We start from the raw sequence: 19,782 nt of genomic DNA, 5'->3' as shown, positions 1-19,782 counted from the left end.
GTCGTGGTCCTGGTGGGGTGAAAGGTGCCTGGGTGCTACCTGTCTCGTTTGCACTCTCTCACCCTTATTCCTGGGCCTTTCTCCAGCCCGCAGAGGCAGGCAGTGCTCCCACGCCAGGGAGGTGCTCCAGGGCTGACCGCAGAGGGACTGTGAAGTGCTCTGAGAGCTTTGGGTGGAAAGTGGCAGCAGAGAACGGGACAGTGACACCCAGGATTTGATCTCGGGGAACGTGTCATTAGGAGCCTGCCCAAGGTAACCTTCTCCATGTGCTGAAGAAGGCCAGGCAGGAAGCTCCTCAAGTTGGACAGGTGAAATGAAGCTGAAAAATGCCTCTTAAGAAGGGCACATCAATCCTGTAGCTCATTTTGGAGTGCACCATTTTAATACCCTATTTCCTTGCATCCCCCCCCCTCCAATTGCTCTTTGTCGCTGCTTTTACTGCAGTACTCGTGGCTGACAAGAGCACCTATCTGTAACACAGATGCCATCCTCAGCCTGTCCTCAGCTCGGGGGAGCCCATCAGTGACACGCTCTGCATGAGAATGGCCCCGCTGCAGCGCCCCGCTGAGCAGCCCCAGCACCCCGCACCCACCGCAGCCTGGAGGGGGGAGCCCGGGGGCTCCGCAGGCACCAGCCCTGCCCTGGCACATAACTCGCCCACACAGGCACCCTGTGGCCTTCTCTTACTGGAGTAAGTCCTTTTGGAAATGACTGCTGCCAGAACCCAGCCTAGTCCCAGCACCACCAGTGCTGCGGGAGGGCTCGTGGCACTCAGCTGTGTGCCATGCCTCAATAAACCAGCATCTTGTGAGGTGGGATTGCTGAATTTCCTGTTGATTGTTTAAACAGGATGTTATGAGCACGAACCTCAATTTAAACTCTTCTTCATGAATCCTGTCACTCAGCTTTCCCCAAGAATTTGGTTTGCTGCCTGGGAAGTTCTTTGCCACCACTGGCTTCCCCCTTCTGCCATACCTCATGCATGCTCACACAGGCACACACCATGCACCGAGACCATCGTTAACCAGTTCCTAAATCATCACCCTAGAAAGATGTGGGGAATTAAAGATGACTCACACACTGCTACTGCATGCCTAATCCTGGCACACAAACCAGACAGAAAATTGTCTCTTTCCTTGTTTCATTTTTTTGGCCATAAATGAATTTTGGGTTATGGAAGTGTGCACTTACCTGCAATTATTATTTTACACTTAGGAAAACGTACATAGGGCTTCACGTGACATTCTAAGGCCAGAAAGGTGTACCATGTTCACATGCACTGGCACCCATAGCTACACAGTCTGTAAATAATCCTGAATTAATTTTAGTAAAGGTTAACTATTGTTTAGAGACAAACATATCCCTGTGGTTTTAAAACTGCCAGTGTGGCCAGTTCACCACAGAGCCTGATAAATTATTCCAATAGCTAATTACCTACACCATGAAAAATCTGCACCTTGTTTTAAGGTATACTGAATATTTAGGGTCAAATCCTGCAGGCAATCTGACATGTAACTTTTTCGCCTCACCAATCCTATTAAACCGAGGCACACAGTTCCACCCCACTCAGCATGTACATGAGACAGAAAATCTCCTGGCTGAGCTAGGAGATGGAGGGAGAAGAAAAGGAAGTGTGAATGCTATTTCCAGCCAGACCACCAGTAAATATCTCTTAACTCCTCATCATTACGGGTACTTTGCAGCTTTGCTCCTTGTTTATAAACCACTAGTGGGATATCTTCATAATGAAAGACACTATAAAATTTCTATGCTCATTTGCATCTGAAAGTTTCAGTAATAAACCAGCAGCCTTGTGAACTGCCGCAGTTTTACCTTTCCCGGGGGGGGGGGGGGGGGGGGGGGGCTTTCGTAGGCTGTTTGCTCAGGCAGCTGGTGAACACCTTCCAAGATAAAATGGGTCAGATACACTCACAATGACAGAGAATAACTTCTGCAGAACTTATTTTGCTGCTGTTGGAAAGCTGCAAAATAGCAGCTTAAGGCAATGGAGTCCTTAAACACAGATCAGCCCCATTGTCCTCAGTGGGAATACATCAAGTTTTAATATTTTCTGGATCAAGGCCTTTCTCCTGAGCACAAATGGAAACTAGACCATGTAACAGGATGAGAAAGGGCTGATTTTACATCTCACCTGCCCTTGTACATGTCCATGAGTCAAGGAGACCTCCTGCTTACAGTTTGCAGTGAGAATCGGCTTAAAATCTTCCTGTGAAACCCTGATCCCTTTGAAACACAGATACTTCATGTCAGCAGGCTCTCAGCCCCAAACTGCCTCCTCACCTTCTACACGGGACCTGACCACACCACACAGCCCGGCTGGAGATGAGCTGCTGCGGACAGACACTGCCACAGGCATGTGGTGGGCTCAGGAGTGGGACTGTGCTAGGGGCAGAGCTGGAAAACTACAGCTGAGTTTTGTGTCCTAAGTGGAATCTACAGGGGGAAAAAAAAATACCCTGTAAACTATGGCTTTTTAACATTTATTTATTTATTTATTTTGTATAGAAAAACAACATACACCACTTGGCTCTCATCCAGACATCAGCAGGTGAAGTTTAAAGCCTCTGCTCACTGAGGGCACCCGTGACTCTTTCCGTTTTCACCTATATTTTAGGCTCCACACCCTTACAAGCAATCATACACTTTACTTTCCATGGAAGGAATCAGGTGCATAAAATTAAACACATGGGTAAATAATTATAGGATGGAGATCTTAGAGGCATGACGAAGGATAAACATTTATCGGCACAGACAGACAAGCAAACATGCAAATATACACATAGCACTTTTTGGTAGGAAAGCAAAAGGCCATCCCAAACCTTCGCACCAAAAGCAATCGTTCTGTTTGACCCATGCATGGAGGATGAGCACACGTTCGGAGGTAAGCCCTGGCCATGTTTCCTCCCTCCTGCACAAGTGCAGCCTGTAGGCCGCGTGGCCAGCTGGCTCACGGCACAGCACCTCGTGTGCAAGCTGGGGGGGACCAGACCTGCCATCCTGCCATCTGCCTCCCCCAGGAAGCACAGGAGCCTCCTGAGCCCCTTCCCTGTCTCGGAGCAAAGCTGCAGAGACAGCAGGGTCCCCCCAGTGCTGCAGCTTTGTGTGCCCAGGCTTCGGGTGCGGGGCCGAAGCGACTGCTCCGGGGTACCCTGGGGGGTGCAGCCTGCCCCGTGCCGCAGCTCCAGGGGACAGGGGGCCAGGATCGGTGCCTTGTGCCACCTCCCTGCACAGAGCAGATGCGGCAGGAGGAAGAGGGGTGACAAGGGGTGACCCGTGGGCCATGGGGTGCCAGCCCTGGGTGCAGGGGTGGATGCAGGGAGAGCGGCACCGAGGGGCAGGGAGGGAGCCCGGGCATGGGGGAACACCACAAAGGGGCCAAAGTGGGCAAGGGGCGCACGCCCGGGGTGCGGGGGTCCCGAGGAGCCCGGTTTAGATCTCTTGGGGGAAACACGCGAGGGTGGTGAGGCGCGGGCTGCGCAGGGCCGACAGCACCCGGCCGCCGGGGCCTGGCTTGGGGTGCTCGGCACCCCCAGGTGCGGGGGTGCCCCGGGGGGGTGCCCGGTCTCGGGGTCCCGGGTCGGGCCGGGCCGGGCGGCGGCGGCGGTGCGGAAAGTGCGGCCGCCAATGCTCAGGCTGAGGCGGGCGCCGGCGGCGGGGCCGGGCCGGGCCGGGCGGGCGGAGCCGCGGCCGCCATGGGGCTGCTCAACTTCACCCGCGACCCGGTGCCGGAGGCGGTGAGCGGCGACATGCACAACCTCAACCAGCTCAGCGCCGAGGTGCGGGGCCGGCCGGGGGGGGCGCGGCGCGGCCATGGCTGCAGGCCCGGCCTGCACCGACGGGGCCCCGCCGCAGCCGGCTCGGGCGCCCCGGGGACCGGGCCCAGTGCGAGCAGCAGCCCCGGGGCCGGGCCCCGCAGCATCCCCGGGCCGGGCTCCGCAGCCCCGCCGGAGCCCCGCAGCAGCCCCGCAGCAGCCCGGTACTGGGCCCGGCAGGCCGCGGTGCCAGGGCCCCTGCCGGGACTCAGCGCGCTCCAGAACAGAGCGGCATTTTCTGATGTCCGAGGCAGCTCCGCAGAGCCTGGCCCCACATCTGAGGGACCGCAGCGTGCGTTCCACAGCCCTGACGTGGCACAGCCTGGTGCTCGGCAGGGCCAGCCCCGCGCACAGCTTGTTCTCAGGGTGCAGGGGGTGATGGAGGGGCTCGTGTCGTGCCCGGCGCAGACAGGAGGGTCCTGGGCCTGTCGAGTGCTGGTTTTTCTCTGGGGGGCTGTGCAGCTTTGGGGTACTCGGGCCAAGGCCAGCACTGGTGCCAGCAGCAGAGGGAGTGTGCTGGGCTCAGCACTGCAGGCGGGCTCTCCAGCTCTCCTGGCTGCGAGTGCAGGAGGCTGAGGGCAGCAGCCAGGCCTTTAACCAGTTCTTTTCTTTCCCGAGTTAGTCTGGTTACCCTGTGGCTTCCATGAAACATGAGAGTGGATGTTTGCATCCTTTCTCTCTAGCAGTTTTTGTATTACACAGGATAGAACAGCAGCTTCTGATTAGCCAAGAACCACAAAAGCCCTATGCAGTGCCAGCTACCAGCTGCACAAACCCTTTTGAGAGTCTGAAAAGCATCCATGAGCAAATCCCATCCATAGGCATCTTGTCATGCCAAGGACTGGGGTACAGTACCAGCATGGGAGATCAAACCCTGGGACCAATGTACTGGAGATAGGTAGAGCTGCATCAAGGTAGTGTATCACCCCCGAGTCGTGGTGACGATGGGGGTGGTGAGGTGCTGAGAAATGACACATGTGGATGCTCAGCTCCTAACACTGTCCTGTTTCTTCACAGCAATTCTCAGCGCTGACCGAAGTGCTTTTCCGGTTTCTAACAGAGCCCAAAGAGGTAAGGCATGTGCAGAACACCAAGAAGTGTGTAAATGCAGCTCTCGGGTGAGATACACGCAGAGATAAGATTGTGTTGCTGCTCTTTCTCTCGAGCAGGTAGAAAGGTTTCTGACTCAGCTCTCAGACTTTGCCACCATGAATAAAATCAGCTTGGGCCCCCTGAAAAACATTGTCAAAAGTATTCTTCTGGTACCTAATGGTAAGTGATACGTATGCATATGCTACCCTGAGGCCAAACAGTTGTGTCCATTCCTGCATGCTGCTTAAGGCTGTATGTCTTCAGAACTGCAGTGCACCTCACTTACACAATGAGTGCTAATAGCAGCTAATAAATGGCTTAGCATTTAAGAATCAAAAATTCAAAAATTGCTCTCCTATTGGAGTATCCCTGTCTGGTGACTCAGACTTTGTCTTCTTTATACCCTGCCTGTGTACACATCTCACAGGCCTGACTAAACTCGCTTACCTACTTATTAAATGCAAGCACAACACTTTGTGACAGTAACAGAGCTTGGTTTAACTTGTGCGTATAAATCCATTTTTACTAGACCAGTGCAAACTTCCATCTAAATGATCCAGGACTGTAATTCCAACAATGACAAAGCACTGTTTGAGACAGATCTGAGTGCATTCACACCCCTCTGGAGTGGGCTGGAAACCGGCATAGTTCTAGGCCACGTAAATGTGACGTCTGCCATTGTAGTCTTGCTTTAAAAAAGCACATAAGTGCCTGGCAATTTCTCATTCGTAAGCAGTGGAGAAGAGGGGCAGGAGGGATTCCCTTTGGGTGCCCCGGTCAGACTCCAGCACTATTTGAGATTGCTTTGATGTTGGGGCTGCCATTGGACATAATGCTGCATCAGACATCTTCCCTACATGCATGTTCATTCCGTGTTGATCCTTCTTATTATTAATAGTTCCTTCTAAATATCCTTCGATCCAGGGTTTCCTATAGCTTTCCTCACAACGGTGAAGCCTTGCACAACTGTTTCCTGCATTTGGTCTAAACTTTCGTTCTACTACTTTAAGCCTTTTCTTCTGTCCCAGAGAAGCGCAGAATAATTTCCTTCCCTACAACTGTCTGGGAGGCGTTTAATGTGGAATTGGCATTTTCTCCCTTCCTGTTTCTGGGCTAGGCGCATTCAGTCTCACAGTTCCTGTTTGTGTGCACTGGCTCCAATACTGTTACACCTTTTCATTAGCTCTGGGATGCCACGGCCAGCATCAGAACAGATTACAGCAGATAACTTTGCCTATGTGCTACACAGACAGAAAGCCACGTGGGGCTGGCAGTCTCTTTGAATTTATGAGATTCCTGCTCTTGGCTTCAGAGAACAGAATCCTTGTAAACTTCCATGTGCTGCCTGTGCCCCAGAACAAAGGAGGCAGGCACAGCAGGGGAAAGTGTTATATGCACACGTTCACACCCATAATCCAAAACACAGCAGGTAGGTCAAATTAGTAGCCTGCCAGCCTTAACAGTTCCCCTTTAACAAGCAAAGCCTCTATAGGAGAGAAAGCAGCAACTTCAAAACACAACTGCTGCTGCTGTTACCATGGTTACCTGCAATGAAATCTCCCTCTCTCTCTCAGGCACTTCCATAGGACTGACTTTTAAAGCACTGGGCATCCGCAAAGATATCGGCAGACACAACTGTATTTCCTATCTCGCCGAGCTGTGGTTTGTTTCAAAACACAGTCCAAAACCAGTCTTTCTATGGCAGGGTCTCCATCCCTGCATTTGTTTGCCTCAGTAAAGATCGATTTGACTCAGTAAAAACTGATTTTCTTTCCTTGCGTTGTTTATTCAGGTGCCCTGAAGAGAAATCTGTCTTCCGAACAAGTCAGAGCAGATTTTATTGCTCTAGGTAGGTCACGTGACTTCCGTAAATAAAAGCTAATTAATATTTATCACATATAGTAATCTCATATGGTTTCTTCCACAGGCCTCAGTGAAGAGAAAGCCACTTATTTTGCAGAACAGGTATTAATACATCTTTCCTTGTTTCTAAACTAACAAAAAGACAGTCTTTGAGTGGGAACTTGTAAAACCCCGCTGACACGCATCAGCTGCTTTCTTCAAAACCAGCTCAGAATTTTGAATGAAAGATCCCCAGATAACCGAGAAGAAACACTTTGTCTAATGATACATCTGGCTTGCTGTGGCCTCTACCCCTAGGTTTAGTGATTCCTGCAGTTCTGTGCGGCTTTCATTGGACTGTTTTTCTGCTTTGCATGCTTTGAGCCCTGGGGTCATGCAGTTACATGAACACATGACGTTTTGTGCAGATATTGTTACACTGAACCAGCGTTAAAACAAAAACAGTGAGTTTCATTTCCAGAAGTGACAAGGCAGAGGGGATTCCTTGTAGGACTCAAACATCTTTGAAGACTCCCAACCACGTTAGTTTGTCCCTTCACACACGCACATTGGGCTACTGGTTTCCAATTTATGTTGAAATTACAGGTACCATAAATAGATGTCCCTCTGAATTGATTGTTCGTGTGTCTTGCTCTTGCAGTGGAAGCTGAATTCCCCCACCCTAACACGCCTGGCTGTTGGTCAGACGCTGATGATTAACCAGCTGATAGATATGGAGTGGAAGTTTGGAGGTAATAGAGCTAAAAGATAAACCGAATGGGTTGGGAAACCCAACAGCAGCTTTCAGCTAAAGAACTTTTTATTTCACAGCTTAGCTAACATTATCTCCCTTCTGTTCTTTCTGACTCACAGTTACTGCTGGGAGCAGTGAACTGGAAAAAGTGGGAAGTATCTTCTTACAGGTAAATCTACATCAGAGAGTTCAGGTTATAGTGCAGTTAAGGAACAAGCTATGACCAGGCATGTGGGAAGTACTGGCTGTGAGAGGAAACAGAGGAAAGCTACAGCTCATAGGAGCAGGCTCTGCAACAGTGCATCTGCTTCAGTCTTCTCAGTGCAACTGCCAGCAGATAGCAGGCACACTGCTATTTGTTACTCTTCAGAAGACATCGTGTCACAGAAGTGTAGCCCACTCTGAAAATCTGTTCAAAAAGCTCAATCTAGCAAAGGTCGTGCTATCTCGGGGAGGGAGGGGGAATGCCATCATTTATAAGGACTTCCCGGAGATCCTCCCAATGCCTAATCTGTTCCTACAGTGACACTTCTTGAAAAGCCTGTCAAAGATGTGTGTGCTTTGCAGCAGTCTGCACTAAAACTCTCAGCAGACTCCTGTCTTTTCACAGTGCTTGAAATACAGGCCTCTGAATTAAAACGCCTCTGCTTTTTCTTTCCCCAAGCTGAAGCTGGTGATTAAAAAAGGAACCCAAATGGAAAACGTATATATAGGTGAGTTAACTGTTCTGGAAAAGAAGCAAGCATTCAAGAGCACGAAATCTGAGCTGCAGTCAGAGCTTCTGGGTTGTTCGTGGAGGCAGGGGAGCTTTGGACGCAGACCCAGCAGGGGTCACTGTGAGAGCACTGCTGGTAGATGCTGCGGCTGCTCCCACCCTGGCCTCTCCCAGCCACAGTCGCTCTGGGAAGCACTTACAAACACTGACTCTTGGGCAGTCTTCACGTCTTTGCATGAGTAAATATAGATATGCCACGGAGCCCTGAAAAGCAGTCAGAGCAGCATGACAGAAGAAGAAAGTAAACAATTCCAAAGTGTCAGTTGCTGTTAGGAGAATCCTCGCCCTGCACGGTCCAGCTAGCGTAAAGAAACAGCTGCTGGGAGTCAGTGTCTAATCCTGCCTAGCTTAGGTGAACGTGAGTTGCTCTGCAATAGCACCAGAATGGCTTTTCCAATGTTGCATGTATCAACTGAAATCTAAGACTTTATGCCTCTTTTTTTCCTGCAGAGTTAACTTTGCCCCAGTTCTACAGTTTTCTGCATGAAATGGAACGGGTCAAAACCAGTCTGGAGAGTTTCAGCTGAAATTGCATGGGTCTGAACTGACATCTGTCCAGGATGTTTAATTTCTCCTTGTGGGCTGCAGACCTGTTCTTTCCCAGCCGACTGTAACAGTGGGATAAGGGAAGACAAGGCCGTGTGACAAACAGTAGTGTCACAGCCCAGAGAGACCCATCGGTCCTTCAGAACCTGGATCTTTGGAAAGTGTTTTGAAGCAACTACAAGACCACCCATCTTTTTTTTTTTTTTTTTTTACCATTACGAGATATTATTGTCAGAAATATGTGGATATTTGTACTAAAATAGCAAAGAAATAAATGCATCCCCATCCTGCACCATTTCTATCAGAATTTAATTTGTTGAGAAAGAGAGAAACGGAGCAAAGAACCATTTTCAAACTTGGATGAATTAAGCAGAGAGGACAGGGAAGCAAGGAGAGCATCTAACCTAGTGAATCACTTAATGCTCACTTCCAAGACTCTCGTTTCTCTATTATCAAAAAATGGAGTGATTACGTTGTTTCCCAATCATGCCTTGTTATGGAAAATATCTCAGTAGTAGATGAATTTAAAACATCTTAACAAAACGTCTACCTTCACGCAAAGAGGTAAGTCACAAACGGGAAATGGGAACTAGATAAATCCAGCTGTGTGCGCGCTGGGCTCGAGCAAGCAGCTCTGTAGCCTGCAGTTTGTGTGGAATAACAGTTAGGTTCAAACCATTTCCCTCTGGACATACGTCCAAACCCCATGAAGCACCGTTAGCCCGACTGGCCAACAGCAAGGATGAGTTCTCCATTGGGAAGCAGAGGGAGTCCCTGGCCGGACCTGGGGGCAGTGAGAGGCTGTTAGGTTCACTGAGTCCCTCCTGTGTCTGAACCGTTTAATTGTCCAGCACCTTTTGGCAGCCTGAGCTCGCTGTAAATTCCCATGGCACAAAGCTGAAGGAAATTCCCTCTTACCATGCAAACTCCTTTCACCTCTGGGCCTTCCTGAGGCACCATGTCCCTGACGAACATGGTAGTTGAAGCAAAGGGCCTGAACGGCAGCGCAGGGATGGACACCGGCAAGGTGCTCCTAGTTCCCAGCCTGCCTCTGAGGTAATTCCCTGTCCTATGGCATCCTGCAAGCCTGCTCTGAAAGAAGCAGCACTGCAGCTCCCTGGGCATGCGTTTGCTCCCCATTAAAGCCACACACTAGAAGACAGTTTCTTCCCAAAGGAGTCACAAAGCTTCCCGCAACTCCCAGCTTTACACGTACCTTCTTGGCTTGCAGAAAAGCTGACATTTTTCCCCATTGCAGTCCCCATTTCATGCAGTCCTGGATGAGTGACTAGAGCCGGTAACAAGGATAGTCTGAATCGCACGCCTGGAAAACAGTACAGGGAATCCTGCTGGCAAGCCCAGGGACAGTATCTGCATATTTATTTTCCCATATATCAGGCCATTCACAAGCATTTTAGGCTTAAGAACATGATTAACGCAATTTAAAAAAAGAAAAAAGAATCTTTGACAATGTCCTGCAAAATATTCCATCTCATTTTGGGTGGCAGGAAAAGCTATTTCAGGGAGGAAGAAAAGCTCCGAACGGCTGCTTTCTGAAGACAAAAGGATTTTTTTTTTCTTTACGTTTTCTGCTGCCTGTTCCTTTTATTATTCCTCACCCTCCTGGTGCCAAGGCGGCACCGCTCAACCCTACCCAGTCAGGGCGGAAGGTGGCCCACGGCGGTGCCGGGGCAGATGCCAGGCCCAGCTGCGGGTCAGGAACCCGCTGCCCCCTCCCCGTTTCGGATTAAGCTCCTCGGGGCTGACGCACACTGCGGCCTGCTGACCCCAAGCGCAGGGGTCGCCTCCATGCTGCTCCGCAATCCCCACGGGCGTCTCTGATCGGCGGCATTACAGAGCTGCCGCCGCGCCACCGGGATGCGGCGTGACCTCCACGCTGCCGCCCGCAGCCCCCCGGCCCCCCGGCCGCCCCCTTTCATCCCGCGCACTTGGCTGTGCATGAGCGGAGCTGGCAGCCCCGGCGGGGAGGGACCGGGCTCGGCGCAGGGCGATGCTGACCGCAGGGGACCCGGGGCTGGCCTCGTGCCCCCGTGGCAGCTCCCGAAGCCTGTGCCGGGGTTTGGGCGGCGAGCGCGGCCCCAAGCAGCAGCAGAGCATGGGGAGGGCTGAGCGGGGACGGTGCCACAAGCAGGGGCTGCTGCGGTGCCCGTTCCTCGGGGTTTCCTGGCAGGCAGCGGGGCCTCCCGCGGCGCCCGGTGCGCGCGGCCTCTTCCGGCTGCCCGTCAAGCCCAGCCAGCCGAGGGCTAATCTCCGCGGGGCAGCGGGCGTGCGGGAAGCAGGGGCCTCTTGCAGCGCAGGGCGAAGCTAAACTCTACTTCTGCAGCGGTTTGCCTCCCCCAGGGCTTTCTCGGCCCATTTCCTCCGGTACAGCCATGCTGCAGCCCCCCCGCTCCTGCCCAGACCCCGCGACGGGGGCTGCAGAGGGGCAGGGGCAGCTCTGCACGGCCGCAGCTGCGGCGCAGCCACCCCCACGTGCTCAGACACCCGCACAGCCCTGCTTGACATGGTGGGGGCCACCCCACTGCACCCCAGGAGGTCTCTCCTGAAGCCAGGAGGGCACAACGCAGCACCCTGTGCTCCTGCCTGCCCCTCCAGCCTCCCACAAAGCCACAGAGGGGGGGACGGGGGTTGCACCCTCAGAGTCTGTTCTCCCCCCCGGCATGGCTTCGATGCGGCTGCGATCGCCAGCCGTGGCAGATAATGATGATGGAGGGGGGCCAGGAAGCTTTAGGACATGGCACCTTCTCCCCTCGGCGAGACGCCGATGCCATTTCCCTCATGGGCAAAGGAGCCCCCCAAGGCCCGAGAACAAAAGCCCCGGCGGCTCCGCCGCCCTCCCCCTGCCCGGGGCAGTGGAGCAGACGCAGGCTCCGCTTCCGCTCCCTCCTGCAGCCGGCGGGGAGGAAGGAACCGGGCGCTGCGGCTCTGCCTGACCTTGAGCAGGTCACGCAGGCAGCGGCCGAGCTCCCGCGGGAGCCCCCGCTTTCCCAGGGCTCGGGCAGCCACCGCAGGCTGAGCTCTTCTGAGAACCCGGTCTTTATCCATGGCCAGGCTTTCCTGTTTGCAAAATAGGGCAGCTAAACTTGGGGCTGGCCAGCGGCTGGGAAGGGGCTGTGGTAGGAGAGGATTTTGTAGGTTAGACCACAGACGAGCTGGGGAGAAGAAAGCCGGTCCTCACAGCAGCCCGGAGCCCAGCTCAGCGCCAGGCCAAGCCCTCAGCGAAGCTGTAGGGAAGTGCAGGGCCTGATCCAGCTGAGCAGCAGCCCAGCAGGCAAGGAGGGATTGCCTCCACCGTGGCTTCAGTCCTGCACTGAGCACCGTGGCAGAAGCCAGCCCTGCCCCTCCTCACCCCACGCCTCCTCATCCCCAATTTCTCCAGGTTTTGGGGCCATGCAGCATCCTGGCTGTCACAGAGCGGTTCTGGGGACCCAGCCCAGCAAAAACTCACGCTGCAAACTGCAGCTCCCAAATCCGCTGTGTTTCTGTGGGTACAGCAGCCCCAAGCACACCCCTGGGAGGGGCGGCAGGAGAGGCCCTGGGGCAGTGCCACCACCCCACGGCGCCACCACCCTGGGGACAGGGACCCGCCAGGGTGTGTGGGGCTCCACATGGCCGAAGCTCTGGGCAGAGCCCCTCAGTGCCTGCCCACCCAGCCGACGTCAGCTACATCCGCTGAGCACCGTCCCCTCCCGCAGGCAGGGTCTCCAGTGCAAGGAGCTGGAACCAGACCAGATGCAACCAGAAAACACAAATACCTATGGAGAAGTGCCAAGAGCTTTTCCTAGAAAGCATTTGCTGTGGAAGAGACAGTAGCGGGGCCCAGCAGACCTCGCTGGAAGGAGACAGTGGGACTGCGTTGGACCGTGCACCAGCACCAGCTCACCTCGCCTGCCTGGTTCAGCAAGCAGGGCATGCAAGCAGGGCACCTGCGTTGCTAATCCAGCCACGGCTTTGTCCTTTGCTCCATTTCTGCTCCCAGGCTGTGCATGTCTGCTGCCTGTGGACAGGGCTTGGGGGGGATGCCCCGCTGGGAGCCAGCAGCAGAGGGTCCACCCCCAGCACAGCCCCAGCTTGGCGGGCACAACTGCACTGGGACCGGCGGCACCGGGACTGGCCTGGGAGCAGGGGTATGGTGAAAACACGACTGGCCCCAGCTCTCCACATCAGTCTAGAGCAATTGCACGAACAAGTTCAGGTGCCCTAACCCCACAGATCAGCAAATTCCTTGCAACAGGGGCCAGGCCCTGGGTTTGCACAGCGGGGCCTCCATGACCCCTATGGTAGGAAACAAACGCTCCATTATGGTGGTGACCCCACAGCTTCCCGGGGCAGCCCCAGCTCCTCCAGCACCATCCCAGCCTCCGTGGGGAGGCTGCTGCTGCCTGGAGGCTGCTGTGGCCGGAGGGGGACGGTGGGGACAGCCCGCCCCAGGACAGGCACTGCTGCACCCTGCTCAAGGCGTGGGGAGAAACCCTGCACGTGAGCCTGGGCCGGTGCTGCCCATTCCTGCAGGAGAGGGGAGAAGCTGGTTGTGTGCGAGGCACTGGAAATATTCCTAGCATGTCCTCCCTTCCTGAGCCTTGCCATCTCTCTAGGCATTTCTTTGTCCAGGCACACTGGGAACAATTGGGGTTGCTCAGCCAGACCGCAGGCTGTCGATCAGCAGAGCAAATGAATGCTCAGGCATAAGGAACCCATCTTCTTCCACAGCACGGGGACGTGGCCAGCAGAAACAGGGCCCGTGGCACACAAAGCAAACAATGCCCGGGCACCGGCGCCAGCACCGGCCCGAGGAAGGTGGCGGGAGCCCCGCAGCCCATCCAAGCAGCGGCAGAATGGGAGGGGATCGGCTGTGTCCCCGGCCCCGCCACTCTCAGCTGCGCAGTTTGCACCATGCGGGTGCCCAAAGGCAGCTGCTCATGCCCCTGCTGCCTGCTCCAGCTATTTTAGAGCCCCCTGATCCAGGACTGGTTGCAATCGCTTCCTTTGTGAGCACAGCTCCACCACCAGCACCCCAGTCCCGCTGGGACGAACCCGCCCCATCCCCCAGCCCCAGCTGCTCCCCACTGCAACCCCCCGAGCACCCCCAGACCCACTCCTGGGGGGGCTGCACCCCATGAGCTCAGCGACCATTTCCCCGCGCTCCCTGCAGCGCACAGCTCCATTTTATAGGTCTGCTCTGTCCCAGGGGCATCACTGCTGCAGCGCAGCCGCTAACGAGGTTATCCCCGACCACGCCACGGAAAGAGAGGGAAAGCGGGGTTAACCCTTGTGCTGCCAGCACACCTCGTGACTCCAGGGAACATCTTTGTTCAAACGCATGCTCCTCGCAGCCCCAGCGACGATGGTACTGTTGCAAAACACCAGGCAGGGAAGACCATGCCAGCTCCTGCAGCATGGCATCCCCCTTCTCAGAGCATCCCCCACATCCGCAACAGCAGCCCCGAGCTCCAGGGCAACGCCAGCCCTTGTGCAGGGTGCCCTCGGGATGGGTTTCAGGGAGTGGCCCGAGGAAGGACTGTGCCTGCCACCACCGCCAGCCAAGCCCAAATCCTTCCCCAAGCTTTGTTCCACGCCAGCCCCTGGGATGGTGAATGACAAGAGGGACACGGTCAGCCTGCGGACAGCAGGCCTTGCTTGAATGAGGGTACTGTAAGCATCGCTACGCCAAGCTCCACGGCACTGCTCACTTTTTTGCACGTCCTTGTGCATCCACCCTATGGTGACACCTTCGGTGCAGGGCTCCCGTGCTCTCCCCCAGCCCTGGGCACGCTCCAGCACCCCCATGCTGCACGTCCCCCCCCCCGGCAGCAGGACAGAGCCACGTGCAGGGGGCTCTGGCTCAGCCAGGACCCCAGGGCCCCAGCCATGGATGTTCCGAGCATGCAGCCCCATAGCCCTAGGAGCCCCCTCCCCTTTACCAAACCAGAGCCATAAGAGCAGCGATGCAGCACCCCCGTGCCTGGCCCTGCTCCCACCCCGAGCCGAGTGGGGGGCCCCCGGCAGGGCCCTCCCGTCCGTCCGTCCCCCCCTTACCCCCTGCCTTCCCCACATCGAGTGCAAGCTCGGGGGAGGGGGGGTGGGCGGTGCTGCCCCCACCCGCCCCCGGGCCGCCCCCCGGTGCTTGCGGTGCGCGGCGCGGAGCAGCAGAGGGAGCCAAAGCACCGCGCAGCGGCCCCGCGCCGCCCCCGCCCCGTCCCCCGCCGCTCCCCGCAGCCCCCGGGCATCCCCGCAGCCCATCTCTGCCCCGGCCCTGCCGCCAGCCCCCCCTTCTCTCCCTCCCGCAGCCCTCTCTCCTCCAAGCATCCCTCCCTCTCTCCGTCCTCTGCCCCATCGCTCCCAGCCCGCAGCGGTCGCCTCCCCACCCGACGCCCCCCCGGCAGCACCGGCTTCCGCCCCCCCGGTCCCCACAAGCCCTTTGCCACTTGGGTTTCCCAGCCAGGAGCCCCGGAGCCACCCCGAGGCCACCCCCTGAGCATCACCCCGGGGGCACCACGTCCGCCGCCTGCCTTGGCAATCCCGTGCCGTGGCCCCCGGGAGCCCCCAGCCACCCTCCTGGGAGGGCAGGAGCCGTGTCACATCAGTCACCCCCTTCTCCATTTCCCAGATTTATGCAGGATGCAATAGAACTGAAGACCAACTGCCCCTGGTCCTTCCATCACCTGGGGACGGTGCCTGAGGGGCCCCGTCCCACCCCACAACGTGCCACGTAGGGGCAGGTCATCTGTCAGGCTGCCTTTGCTAGGAGCCGATTAAAAATAATAACAATAGGAACCACGGGCTCTTTGGGGGCTAGCTCAAGGCATCTGGTTACTGAACCAGGCAGGCTGGTATTTTTAGCTACCACTACCGAGGAGCTGGCTTTTTATACGCACATATATATAGGAGCTACCACGCCACCACCTATGTAGGGCACGCAGGACGCCGGCGGATGCCAGGGCCCCAGCTGCTGCCGAGGCCCGGCCAAGGCCCTGCTGTGCCAGGGGACGGGGCCGCAGAGCCCCCCAGGAGGAGCCCCCCCGCGCGGGGCTGCAGGCACAGAGCGGCTCCGAGAGCACTGCTGGAGCAGGTTGCAGGAAGGGGGAGCACACGCCTTTTCACCAGCTTTTCTGCTTGATCCATCTCACATGCAAGTGAATGCTAAGCATACAATGCAGTTATTGAATAAAATTATGCTTTTTTTAGTACTTGTGTGCATGTCATTTTTAAGGCTCTGCCTGGAAACCAAGCGTACAGTCAGGAGCAAGGGCTGAGGGAAAAGCCAGGCCAAGCCCAGGCCCCGCACAGGGCTCGGAGACCGCTGGGATGCGCAGAGGCGAGCGCAGCACCGGGGACGAGAACAGCTCGCGGATGATGCATCCACAGCTCCTTCACCCCTGGGACAGAGCCAAGAGCACTCCTGGCCAGGGCAGGGGGAGCAGACAACGCAACCCACCACTGTCCCCTGGGATCACCCTGTCCCCTCCCCACGTCCCCTCCTGCAGGGGCAAGTCCTGCGCCCCCCCCATGCCTCCCACGCTCAGGGCAGCGAAGCCGAGGCCCAAGCAGCTCCACCCGCACAACGCAACGGGTGCCCAGGCCCAGGCGCAGCACTCACGTTGTCTCAGAGCACAGCACACGCCACCGCCTCGCCACCGGTGTCATAAATGGGTGGCTGCAACAACAGCGCCGTGAACCACCGCAGCCTCCCGGTCCCACACCAGGCTCTGCCTCCAGCTCAGCCCTTCCCCAGGCCCAGGCTGTGCCCCAATTTCTAACCTGCCCCGGGGCCTCCTCCCCTCAGCCCTGCCCCAACCCAGGTGCCCCCAGGCCCCAATTCCTCCCACTCAAGGGCTCGCCCGAAAGAATGTCTCCCTCTCGTTAGCAGTTTGGCCTTTATCTATCGCTCCCCTCCCAGCAGGGCTCCCATCAGCTAGGGGCACAAAAAAAAAAAAAAAAAGAAAAAAAAAAGGGAGGGTCTGCTGCCCTGTGATAGACAGCATTGCCTAAACACAGCGCAACACAAAGGGCTTGCAGAGCTTTTATTGCTGCTGATCCCTGCACTGCTACCCGAGCCCTGCCTGGAGCGGAGTCTGCCCTTGTCGATGGCGTTTTGCAAACAGACCCCCCGAGGGCCCCTCGGATGGGCCAGGGCGCAGCTCCCCGCTCCTGGCCGTGACAAACAGGCTTGGGGGCAGCAGGTCCTCCTCTGTCACCAAACCGGCTGCGGCGACGCCGGGTGCGGTGGTGCCATCTGTTCGGCAGGCGCAGCCCAACGTCACGCTGTGCTGCAGGAGCGGTGCCAAAGCGCCCGGACCCTGCTGGGGCACTCGCACGGGAACCGCGCGCGCCCTGGGCTGGAGCGTGGTCAGGGGCTCAGCCTCAGCCCTAACAAAAATGAGAGCAGGGAGAGCAGCGGGGCCTCCCCGGGCCTGCAGATGACCCCCCTGGGGCGGGGGGCAGAGGTCCTGAAGCTGCCTGGTGGAGGTGAGCACCTTACGGAGTCCCAGCAGCAAACAAAGCACCAGCCCGTCCCAGCGAGGACGCAGTGGTGTGGGGCTGCAGCCACGCTGGGGAGCCTCGCACCAGGCTCCGTCCTGCTCCGCTTGCTTGCGAGTGAAAGGATTTGTCAACAGGGAGCTGATGAGTCCCGCGGGGCCGCGAGCTCGCCAGCCCCCGTGCACCTCCTGCCTGGCGGGCAGCCCGGGGAGGGTGCGCGGCTGGCGCAGGCACCAGAGAGCAAACTGGCCCTGTGCAGCCCAATGCTCCGGGTCTGCACCCGCTGCCCCACCAAGCACACCAGCACAGTCCCGACCCACTGCCCAGGGGAGGCCACGCAGCATGCGGCAGGCTCTGCCGGGTGGCTCCCGAGGTGCTGACCCCATACACGTTTCTGAAAGATGCTGGGTGTAACCCGGGCAGCGCTTGGCACACAGAGCAGGCGCACGCCGCTGAGAGGAATATTCTTTCACTGGGAGAACAAGAAGAGCCCTCTGATGGCTGCCTTGTCCCTTGTAAACACCAACTTTGAGAGCATCAAATTACAGCCGCTGTAGCGGCTCAAAACAAGATGGTAATCAGGAGCACGGGAGGCACAGCGCCGTGCACAGTGGGTGCTGGAGGGCAGCGGGGGCCGGGAGGCAGCGGTGGGGCCGTGACACTCGCTGCCACGCTGCACCACCGCCACGGCCCTGTGCTTGCGATGTCCCCGCTGCCCCCTGTCCCCCAACCACACGGTGTGTGGGAGCTCCCTGCCCTCTGCTCCCGGCCTCGCTGATCCCTGGGTGCCCACGGGCAGATGCAGAGGGGGCACCCGCTGGGCACAGGGCACCCATGCGGGGAAAGAACCACAGCTCAGCCGCAGCCCCGTCAGGGCCTGCCGCAGCCCTCGGCAGCCGTGGGTGTGCAGCATGGGCGGCTCCCACAGCGAGGGCCAGGATGAATGGAGCCCACACGGGACGGGGCTGGGCGTGCTGCTGCCGCCTTCCCCACTGGGGCCACAGCCTGTGAGATGAATCCTGCCTGCAGCCGGGGGCTTCTCCCCAGACACCACCTGCACCAGGGCTGGTGCGCCCGGCTCTGGCGCCAGAGGAAACCGAGCGTGGGCGCAGCCGCGTGCTGCCGAGCGAACCCTCCGCAGGCGGCACAGCCCGGCCGGCCGAGGCCCCGGGACTGCACAGCCCACGGGGCTCGGCTCCTGCCCTCCGCCCGGAGCCCCTGCCCGCCGCCCCGGGACCCCGCCCGCCCCCCGGCCTCGGGCGCTCCCCGCCGGGCTGCGGCCCCCGCGCTGCGGCGCTCCCGGCCCCGGCTGCGGGCGCCCTCCCCGCATCCCCCCGTGCCTCCATCTGCTCCCGCGGCTGCCGGGAGGCGGCAAACGGCACCGCCCGCCCTCGCTCCCGTCCCCGCCGGGCTCAGGCACCGGGAGGGGAACGGGGCGGGCGCAGCTCGGTGCTTTCCCCCCGGCTCCGCGAGCCCGGCTCTGGGGCTGCCCGGGCACCGCTCCAGCCCCGTGCCCGGCACCGCCGCACGCCCCCGCGCAGCCCATTCTTCCCTCCCTCCCCGCAGCGGGGATTTGCTCTGCCCCCCCCCCCGAGCCTCCCCCTTCCCTCCTCCGGCGTCCCCCGCCCTCCCCTCCCCTGCCTTCCACTTTCATTTCCCTCATCCTCAGCCGAGGCCCCCTGCACCCGCCCGGCCCGGGCTGCTCGCTGCGGGCGGGGGCCGGGGGGAGCCCGGGGAGACGGGGGGGGGTGGGGAGGGAGAGCCCGGGGACTGCCGCGGCGGGGCAGGGGCTGCCCGGGCCGCCGCCCCCCGCCCCCGGCCGGGCTCCGCCGCCCCCGCTGCGGCAGCTGGCGGGGAGGGCAGGCGGGGAGGGCAGGCGGCGGCTCAGCTGCGCGCCGCGGCCGGGATCAGCTGCTCCGAGCCGCTCGCCGCTCCCCCAGGAGGGACGGGCTGGGGACGGGGCTCGGTCCCCCCCCCCCGGGTAGCGGTGCGGGGCCGTGCTGCCCGCGGCCCCCCCGGGTCACTGGCTGCCGCCCAGCCCCGCGCTGCTGCTCTCCTCCTCCTCCTCCTCCTCCTCCTCCTCGTCCCCGGCCCCGCAGAGCCGCCCTGCGGAGCGCGGCGCCCAGCCCTGCCCGCTCGGACGGGCGCAGCATCCGCGCTGCGGCTCTCGCCGCGGAGGAGACGGAGCGATGCTGGAGCGCCGCTGAGCCGCCAGATCTCTGGACAGGGGACGGGGAAGCACAAGGCAGGAAGGAGAGAGATGCTCGCAATTATTATCCGGCCAAACCCTTCCAGCATATTGCAGCCATAGCAACAGAGATGGGCTGTCCCAGCCGGAGTCTGCAGTGCAATAAAAGGAGAGAGAGGGACGCAGGGAAAGAAAGAGCTGTGCATTGCACTGGGCAATCTCCTAAGGGGTTGGCACAAACAAACAGCAACTG

General features: G+C 58.4%; 1 protein-coding gene and 1 long non-coding RNA gene across 3 annotated transcripts; one reads left to right on the top strand and one right to left on the bottom strand.

Annotated features, from left to right (window-relative positions):
• The first annotated feature begins 3,643 nt into the window (after positions 1-3,643).
• Positions 3,644-9,134, top strand: COMMD7 (COMM domain containing 7). Of its 2 annotated transcripts, none has more exons than XM_040575984.1 (9): positions 3,644-3,797; positions 4,851-4,904; positions 5,003-5,105; positions 6,718-6,774; positions 6,853-6,890; positions 7,429-7,519; positions 7,641-7,690; positions 8,186-8,234; positions 8,747-9,134. In XM_040575984.1, exons 1-9 carry the CDS (start codon positions 3,714-3,716, stop codon positions 8,821-8,823), a joined length of 603 nt encoding a protein of 200 aa, XP_040431918.1. In that variant the 5' UTR covers positions 3,644-3,713; the 3' UTR covers positions 8,824-9,134. The 2 variants fall into 2 exon arrangements, with proteins under 2 accessions (XP_040431918.1, XP_040431919.1); XM_040575985.1 differs by having other exon boundaries at positions 3,699-3,755.
• Positions 8,241-16,591, bottom strand: LOC121079111. The gene is made up of 3 exons (XR_005824881.1): positions 16,461-16,591; positions 10,059-10,166; positions 8,241-8,500 (listed from the first exon to the last, which is right to left on the bottom strand). It is a non-coding gene; the product is annotated as an uncharacterized LOC121079111 (long non-coding RNA).
• Between the last annotated feature and the right edge of the window lie 3,191 nt (positions 16,592-19,782).

The sequence above is a fragment of the Cygnus olor genome, chromosome 16 (assembly GCF_009769625.2).
Source record: "Cygnus olor isolate bCygOlo1 chromosome 16, bCygOlo1.pri.v2, whole genome shotgun sequence".
Taxonomy (NCBI): Eukaryota; Metazoa; Chordata; class Aves; order Anseriformes; family Anatidae; genus Cygnus; species Cygnus olor.
Note: the sequence above shows the minus strand (reverse complement) of the source record. Positions and strands in the feature narration are given on the sequence as shown.

Excerpts from the sequence above, each read along its gene's own strand:
- COMMD7 (XM_040575984.1), top strand. The coding sequence starts at position 3,714 with ATGGGGCTGCTCAACTTCACCCGCGACCCGGTGCCGGAGGCGGTGAGC. Across the intron at positions 4,905-5,002 it reads TTCTAACAGAGCCCAAAGAG|GTAGAAAGGTTTCTGACTCA; the intron begins GTAAGGCATGTG and ends TCTCTCGAGCAG. Across the intron at positions 7,520-7,640 it reads TATGGAGTGGAAGTTTGGAG|TTACTGCTGGGAGCAGTGAA; the intron begins GTAATAGAGCTA and ends TCTGACTCACAG.